Below are 9395 nucleotides of genomic sequence, written 5' to 3' on the forward strand. Positions count from 1 at the left end.
AAAATATTTACAATGATTAGCTTCATATAACTCTGAATATATGCTTAGAATAAATGTACCTAAAACAAGAACACATTTTAAAAGTTTTTAATACATATTATCCAACTGCCCTTCATCCTGCCCTGTGGCATGCAGGATCTTAGTTCTCCAACCAAAGACTGAACCCAAGCCCCCTGCACTGGGAGTTCAAATCTCAACCACTGGACTGCCAAAGAGGTCCCTAAATTATTATTTTTTTAAAATTCTTGCCAGCTTGATGACCAAAAAAAATTTCAATGGTTTAACTTGCATTTCCTTGTTTTGATAGTAAAGTCCCTCATGCCTCACTTTTTTACACCTGCTGGAAATAATTGAAGGTAGTGATTAAGCAGGGCCACTCTAGAGCTGGACTAGTCACTTACTTGTGACCTTGGGTATGTTCCTTCATCTCCCTAAACTCACCAACTCTGATAATGACAATACCTACTTCATGAAGTCTGTATGAAGATTAAAGACAGTATCACGTGAGAAGTGCTTAGAACATGCTTACTGGCATTACAATAAGTACCTGATACCTACTAACTATCTCCATGTTCTCTGGCACTTATATTTCTTCTTATATGAATTGCCTTTTCATTGTCTTTGCTAGGGCAAGTGGTTTTTCTATTGTTTTTTTTTTTGGAGGGGCAAGAGTTTTTAATATAGTAAGTATGTTAACTCATTATCTACTATATATTGCAATCCCCTCACCCCCACCAACTTGTGCTTTGTCTTTAAATTTTATTCAAAATGAGGAAATATTTAGGTATCAGGTAATTCAGGCCAGGGAAGGCATAGTTTTGGTCCAGCCTGGTTCTTTTTTCTGCCTCTCAACTGTGCTTCTTGGAGTCACTTTCCCCTCAGTGAGAAGGTCTGGTATTGATCTTTGTCATCAGAAAGCAGAAATGGCATTTTAAGCAGGTAACTTGTTGTATTAAAAATCACCACTATGGAATAAAACTTTGCTTAATTTATGTAACTAATGGTCATGGCAGATGGGAATCCATGGTTAATATTTCACCATTTTCCATTTATCACTGAATCCAAGTTGTCAGCATTCCATTAGTGGTGTTGTGAAATTAATTACTTCAAATTGAGGGAAGCTTTTGAGATCAAGATCCCTGATAGATTGAGTAGCCATTAAATGCTACTACTTTTCTCCTGTTTCCTGCAAATTATATAATAGAAAGAAATCTTTCTATTTGTATAGAAATATCTTGTATAAAAGAGCAAAATGTTCATTATTTTGGCATATATACAGTATTAATAATGAAAGTCTTTCACTTCACTGGAAAAAATATGGACACACAGAACATTATTTTGCCTTGCTAAACAGGGAATTGATCAGAACCACCCTTATAAAAGCATGGAAATTCTGCTTGAGCTGCCAACTTATTTCAAAAAGCTATTAAAAATGGGCAAATATTGCTGCTGTGTGATGGGTATATGGGAGTGTGTTATATTATTGCTAGTAGGCTTGTGTACGATTGAAATTTTCCATATAAAACTTTTTTAAAAAAGCAGTTTTGTTAACAACATTTACCACTAGCGATATTGGGGAAAATTGAACGTCTTTTACTTCTGATTCTTCCTTTGGCTTTTGCCATGTGATTCCCACATAGATAAATATCTTCTTTCTGCTCACTCCTCCTACTTATTAAAATCACATCAGTCAGTCAGTGAAAGTCGCTCAGTCATGTCCAACTCTTTGCGACCCATGGACTATACACTCCATGGAACTCTCCAGGCCAGAATACTGGAGTGGGTAGCCTTTCCCTTCTCCAGAGGATCTTCTCAACCTAGGGATGGAACCCAGGTCTCCCGCATTGCAGGCGGATTTTTTACCAGCTGAGCCACACTTAACTATTTCCTGATCTCTTTTACTCAATATCGTTCATTAGCTTGTATTTGGGGATTTTGCCCCAAAATATTTTTAAGCACTGAGTCTCAAACAAATACTCAAATTAAAGTATGTATTGGTAATATTGGGCATGCTGCTGCTGCTGCTGCTAAGTCGCTTCAGTCGTGTCCAACTCTGACCCCCGAGACGGCAGCCCACCAGGCTCCCCCGTCCCTGGGATTCTCCAGGCAAGAACACTGGAGTGGGTTGCCATTTCCTTCTCCAATGCATGAAAGTGAAAAGTAAAAGTCAAGTCGCTCAGTCGTGTCCAACTTTTAGCGACCCCATGGACTGCAACCTACCAGGCTCCTCCGTCCATGGGATTTTCCAGGCAAGAGTACTGGAGTGGGGTGCCATTGCCTTCTCCGGATATTGGGCATAAGAGCAAGGAAATTTCAACTTCCAAATTTTATACTTCCTTATTAGATTTTGATCTTTGTTCATTTTGTTGTTTTACTTTAAGCAGGTTCAACTTTTATGTTTTTAAGATAAAAAATTAAACCATGATTTATATCATTAAAAAATTGTTATGATATACAAGACTGAAGATGCTCACCAGTGCTGAAATAGACACAGAATAGATAACACTTAGAGTTGGTCTCAAAGCTTATAAATTGACTATCCTTATTTAACAATCTTTTTTTTTTTTTTTTTTTGCTTCTTATTGGCCTTTATTTTTCTGCAAGTAGACTGAGGCTATCTGATTGCTTGAACTTTGATAAGTAAAGCAACATTTTCAGGTGATGGATACTACATATGCTATAAGTTTAAATCAAGAGATAACAACAATAAATAGTGGTAAATAAAAACTGTTAGATGTCTCAACAGTAAATAGTAAAATACAGAAATTATTTAAATAAGAAAATAAATAAAATGCAGAAAAAGATCCAAAAAATATTCTGAAACTCAAGGCAGAAATTCGTCATTAATGTGTCAATGTTTTTTTTTTTATAAGTATGTATTTTACTTATTTAACAATCTTTATCTTTGCTAAGGGGATCTCAGGTGGCACTAGTGGTAAAGAACCTACCTGCCAATGCAGGAAACATAAGAAATGTGGGATCAATCCATGGGTCGGGAAGATCACCTGGAGAAGGGCATGGAAACCCACTCCAGTATGCTTGCCTGGAGAATCCTATGGACAGAGGAGGCTGGTGGACCACAGTCCATAGGGTCGCAGAGTCCCACAGGATTCAAGTGAATTAGCGTGCACACACACATACATATAGATAGGGCTTCCCTAGTGGCTCAGTGGTAAAGATTCCACCTGCCAATGCAGGAGATGCCGGTTCATATCTTCCTGTGTGGGGAGGATGCACTGGAGGAGGAAATGGCAACCCACTCCAGTATTCTTGCCTGGGAAAACCCATGGACAGAGAAGCCTGGCAGGCAGTGACTTAGGGGCTAAAACAATGAAGAATGAAGAGGCTGGGCCAAAGCGGGAAAGACCCTCTTTGTGGATGTGTCTGGTGGTGAAAGTAAAGTCCCTTGCTGTAAAGAACAATGTTGCTTAAGAACTGCAGATACCTACAAGCTATAAAACACAAAGGTGACTCCCAGTCACATCAGTCCTTCACTCATATGTTTTGAACCATTTAGCTCCTGTAGTGCATTTGTTACCTACACCCAGGAGTAAAGAATTGAGAGTGATGAGCAGTGAGCGGAACATCTATTTTAATCTTTAATTCTCTCAATGCAAATACTTTGACTCTTGCTAGAGGAATTTAACCTCCATGTTTCTATTTGCAGGCAAAATGAAGGACCGACTAGGAGAACTCGTGGAGTTAACCAAGCAGTTTGACCAGCAGTTCCCAGACGACGACGACGATTTTGACTCGCCTCACGAGGACATCGTGTTCGAGACCGACCACATCCTGGAATCCTTGTACCGAGACATCCAAGACCTTCAGGAGGAAAACCAGCACCTGATTGCCGACGTGAGGCGTCTGGGAAAGCAGAACACCCGCTTCCTCACGTCCATGCGGCGCCTCAGCAGCATCAAGCGGGACACCAACTCCATCGGCAAGGACATCAAGGCCCGGGGCGAGAGCATTAACCGCAAGCTGGGCGCCATGAAGGCGCTGAGCGAGCAGGCGGAAGTCCAGCACGGCGCGCACTCTGCCGTGGCGCGCATCGCGCGTGCGCAGTACAGCGCGCTCGCCTGCATCTTCCAGGCCGCCATGCACGAGTACAACTGCGCCGAGATGAAGCAACGCGAGAATTGCAAGATCCGCATCCAGCGCCAGCTGGAGATCATGGGCAAGGACGTGTCGGGCGACGAGATCGAGGACATGTTCGAACAGGGCAAGTGGGACGTGTTCTCCGAGAACCTGCTGGCCGACGTGAAGGGCGCACGGGCGGCTCTCAACGAGATCGAGAGCCGCCACCGGGAACTGCTGCAGCTGGAGGGCCGCATCCGCGACCTGCACGACCTCTTTCTGCAGATGGCCCTGCTCGTGGAGCAGCAGGCGGACACCCTGGACGTCATCGAGTTCAACGTGCAGAAGACCGTCGAATACACCGGGCAGGCCAAGGTGCAGGTGCGCAAGGCTGTGCAGTACAAGAAGAAGAACCCCTGCCGGACAATCTGCTGTTTCTGCTGCCCCTGCCTCAACTAGCAAGTGGCCCCGGGCCGCCACACCTCCATCCCCGAGCGGGATGGACGAGGAAGCACTCTGGGGGTAGATTTTGAGGCCATCTGTCCTCGGGTGAGTTGCGCTAATCACTATGGACCTGAGCCCTTAGAGAAAGGAAAAAAAGGAAAAACACGAGGTGCAAGAATTCCAGCCCAGCTCGTACTTGGAACAAGGGTGGATCCCACCCGCCGATTCTTCAGTCACGACAGATGCCAGCTGAAGTTTTCTGAGGTCGTTTAAAGGGCACATAACACCCTTGCCTCTTAAAGGAAGCCACATAAGGAACTGACGTTGTGACTTAACTCTACGGTAGATGTCCAAGGCATGTTTGTACATGAACCTCTAGCCGGAAGTCAATTCTGGATCGGCTCACAGTATGAACTTGTCATCAAAATTCCAGTTCGTTTACCTTATCCTGAAAGTACCTCGGTTCTATTCCTTTTCGAGTGAAACTGACCTTGGGAAAAACTGCACATCTTCAATTTCTGAGTCTTCCTCTGGTTTATGCTGTGCTATCCCCATCTGAATGTATATCTTCTGCTCATGTCCTCTACTTACTAAAATCACATTTAACACTTATTTCCTTACCTCTTTACTTTCAGTATCTTCCATCAGAATACATTATGGGATATTTTTTCCCCAAAAGTTTTTTGAGCACTCAATATTGAACAAGCACTCAAATTGAAGTATGTACATCACATTATATATATTTTTCATAAAAATAATTTAAAATTTATCTTTTTACTTGATAATTATGAATACACTTATATGTAAATGTAAAGTGCCAATATTTACTAATGTATGTACATAATGACCAGTTGGTTTAGCTTTACCTTTGTAAATATATAAATATCAAGAAAAACATTTTTACTGTGTTGATGTTGGTTTGCTTGTTTTGAGTTTATCTTGCTCCTGTCTGCATCTCCGTAGTTCAGTTTGGATCAAAACCACCTGTTTATTTTGAGTTGGTTGGTTATGGTGGTAAAGAACAGATATAAAATGCTGAAAATGCATACAGAGTTAGAAATATTTAAAAAAAAAAAAAGGTCAGAAATAATTACTTTTGTTTTACTGTGACCCATTCCTTTCATGCATTGAAATGTAGTTTAAAATAGGGATTCCCTGATGGCTCAGAGGTTAAAGCGTCTGCCTACAATGCGGGAAATCTGGGTTCTATCCCTGGGTCAAGAAGATGCCCTGGAGAAGGAAATGGCAACCCACTCCAGTATTCTTGCCTGGAGAATGCCATGGACGGGGTCGCAAAGAGTTGGACACAACTGAGTGAATAGTCTTGTTTTTCAAGTTAAATAAACATTACATTATAAGCATGCTTTTTATGTATTTGTGTCCTGACCATTTAAATCTTTATCTAACTTTTCAATTATTGTTCTAAAAATTCTTCTACCACCTTGTTTGAGGCTGCAGCTGGTGAATGGACCTCTGAATGGGGGTGAGGGGGATGAAAAAGAATTCACACAGGGATGTGTTGCTTTCTCTCCTGAGTTATTAGTAATAGTTTAGCAAAATCATCATGTTTCGGAGATTTGGTTTCATTTGCAAACTTTGTAATATCCTTACACATGTAAAAACACTCACCATGTTTCCTGTCTTTTTTATGAATCAACTCTGAACTCTTTCTACTCATTGTTTAATAGATAAGAGGGTTTATTCAGTGGTCCTTATTCTCAGGTGCTTCAGACAGTGAAATTTTAAAAGGAGTAGAAAGAATAGCTGAACTCTTTGGAACTCACTAACTAATCTGCTTATGACCATGAAATCTAGCCCTGCTCCTAATTTTAATTTCATGGTTAATATGAGAATTGTGGAAACCAAGTCCCGCTGGATTCTTCTTAGACTTCTCCCAACTCTTTCTCAGCTAATTCCAGGGATGATATGTTTCACCTTTCACCTAATTCCCTTTCTCTAAAAAAAAAAAAAGTTCACACAGCGTCTTCCATGGTAGTGAAGAGATAACTGGGAATACAGGACATGGGCTATTACTAGTTTCCATAAAAGAGAATACTTCCTGAGTTTACCCATAATGCATTTTCTTTGTTTGGAACCATTCATGAAAGTCAAGGAGTTTGCTGGTTCTGGGTATTTTTAAATTTTTCACATTGTAAAGTTAGGTAAAAATTTCACTTTAATATACTCAGAGATTTGTGAACTGTTGCTTATTGAAAAGGCAAGCATTTCTCTTCCTGCTCTTCAGTAACTATCCAACTGTGGCATAGCAGAAAAGAACACAGATTCAGGACCACACTCTCTGGGTTTAAATCATGACTTTGCCACACACCAGCCATATGACTTGTGCCGGTTTCCTCATCTGTAAAAAGGATATGATAGAACCCACCTCCTAAAGTTGTTGGAAGAAGTAAATGACTAAATATGTAAAGGTACTTAGGATAGCGCCTGGCACATGCTAAGTACTATATTCATTATTGTTATTGCATAACTTTCTTGTAGACTGATAGAGCTGCTATTAATTAATAGCTATTAACTTCTGAGGAAAAATACATGCTTATAAGGGCTTCCCTGGTGGCTCAGACAGTAAAGAATCTGCCTGCAATGCAGGAGACCTGAGTTCAATCCCTGGGTTGGGAAGATCCCCTGGATAAAGGAGTGGCTACCCACTCCAATATTCTTGCCTGGAGAATTCCATGTACAGAGGAGCCTGGTGGACTACAAAACCATGGGGTCATGATGAGCTGGACACAACTGAGCAAATAACACTTAAACTTCCATTCTTCTGTTAATAATCTTTAATAAAATAGAAGAAACCAAGACCTTATCTTTTTTGAATATTAGGGTTTAAATTTTTTTTTTTTTTACAATGAAAGAGCTGTTTTCACAGTGGCATTTCATGCTTCTTATATTCAAGTATGTTACGAAGATGAAATAAGATGTTCCACTCCAAAAAAGTTAAGCAGGAAGCAGCTGTTCTGCTCCATGTGACAAGTGCTTTCCCCTGATCCTTCCAAGCTATGAGTCAGAAAGTCCCAGAAGTTCGGCTGTGGAGGCCAGATCACAATAGACCAAAGACTCTTCCCATATCCCACCCTATTTCTTCAAAGCCCTTCCTGGCTCTGACTGCCCTGCCTTGGGGTGGGTGAAATGCTGGCTTTTTCCTTAAGAAAGGGGGCTCCAGTGCCACGAATGGGTGCTGAGAGTGGGGTTTACCTCATCCTGTGATGCTCACTTGGTAAACTCTGAAAGTTGCCTGTGGGTAAGAAGCAGACTTTGAGGCAAACCTGGTCACTACGTCACTTAGGTACAAAATGAAAGAACCAATCACAAAGAACAATAGATCCTTCAGGGGCTGAAGGTAAAATCTTTTAAAGCTATTTTTAAAAACCTTTTTCCTTTAAAAGGTTTGGCTGCACCAGGCCTTAGTTGCAGCACACAGGATCTAGTTCCCTGACCAGGGATTGAACCCAGGCCCCCTGCATTTGGAGTACAAAGTCTTAGCCGCTGGACCACAAGGGAAGTCCCTTAAAGCTTTTTTTTTTTTTAACTTTTATATTTTACTTTTTTTAAATTAGAGGCTAATTACAATATTATGATGGTTTTTGTCATACATCAACATGAATCAGTCATGGGTATACATATGTGCCCTCCCTCTTGAACTTCCCTTCCATTGTCCTTCCCATTCCATCCCTCTAGGTTGTCACAGCACTGGGTTTGGGTTCCCTGCAGCATATACTGGACTTCCACTGGCTATCAGTTTTACATATGGCAATGCATAGGTTTCAATGCTATTCTCTTATACCATCCCACCTTCTTCCCCCCACCGTGCCCTACCCCCGCCAGCTTAAAGCTATTTTAACATATGAAGAGATTCCGAACTAGCCAAAAGCCACAGACTTTAGGTGGTGACAACTCCAGAAATGTAAATAATAGGAAAGACGGTCACCTTGGATGCATCAGTATCCAGGATAAAAAGAGTTAGAATTTTAAAAAAGCTGATCAGTAACATTAAAATGTTTGAACTGTGACATCACAAGAGTTAGTGTATAGTCTTTCAAGATAACAACTTGGAAAGAGAATAGGGTTCTTCTTGTGTCGATGCTTTATATATTCTTGAAAACAGTTCCAATGCTTTGTAGTTAAATGTCACATGCCAAGATTTTTCAGGTTCTACAGTATAAACTTGCTATCTTGACAGGCAACTACCGAATATTGTACATAGCTTAAAAATAATAGGGTGCCAGTAGTCTTGGTTTCTCTGTATAAATTTTGCCATTCTACTTTCTATTAATACTATCAGAACTCTGTCTTCAAAATATGAAAGGTAAATATTAATCGATAAAATGAGAACCTAATGCATAGCAGAGGAAACTCAGTGATCTGTGGTGACCTAAATGGAAAGGAAATCCAAAAAAGGGGATATATGTATATGTATGACTGATCCACTTTGCTGTACGGCAGAAACTAACACAGCAGTGTTGCTGTAAGCAGCTCTACTCCAGTTTAAAAAAATACGGAAGGTATCTCAAACTGCAGCATGCAAGTCTCTCATTTGTAATCAAGGTGATGGTTTGAAACATGCAGTCCATTCTAAAGGAGATCAGCCCTGGGTGTTCTTTGGAGGAATGATGCTAAAGCTGAAACTCCAGTAGTTTGGCCACCTCATGCGAAGAGTTGACTCATTGGAAAAGACTCTGATGCTGGGAGGGATTGGGGGGCAGGAGGAGAAGGGGATGACAGATGAGATGGCTGGATGGACGTAAGTTTGAGTGAACTCTGGAAGTTGGTGATGGACAGGGAGGCCTGGCGTGCTGCGATTCATGGGGTCGCAAAGAGCCCGACACGACTGAGCGACTGAACTGAACTGAACTGAA

At 41.1% G+C, this 9395-nt stretch overlaps 1 protein-coding gene across 3 annotated transcripts in view; it reads left to right on the forward strand.

Annotated features, from left to right (window-relative positions):
• The window catches only part of STX11 (syntaxin 11), a 31729-nt gene extending 25847 nt beyond the window's left edge, over nt 1-5882 (forward strand). For all 3 annotated transcript variants that reach the window (XM_070795593.1, XM_019967550.2, XM_070795594.1), the window contains exon 2: nt 3668-5882. In XM_070795593.1, coding sequence (XP_070651694.1) covers nt 3673-4536 — 864 coding nt within the window. In that variant the 5' untranslated portion in view covers nt 3668-3672 and the 3' untranslated portion in view covers nt 4537-5882. The remainder of the gene's footprint in view (nt 1-3667) is intronic.
• Nucleotides 5883-9395: the final 3513 nt, after the last annotated feature.

This window comes from Bos indicus, chromosome 9 (assembly GCF_029378745.1).
Source record: "Bos indicus isolate NIAB-ARS_2022 breed Sahiwal x Tharparkar chromosome 9, NIAB-ARS_B.indTharparkar_mat_pri_1.0, whole genome shotgun sequence".
NCBI lineage: Eukaryota > Metazoa > Chordata > Mammalia > Artiodactyla > Bovidae > Bos > Bos indicus.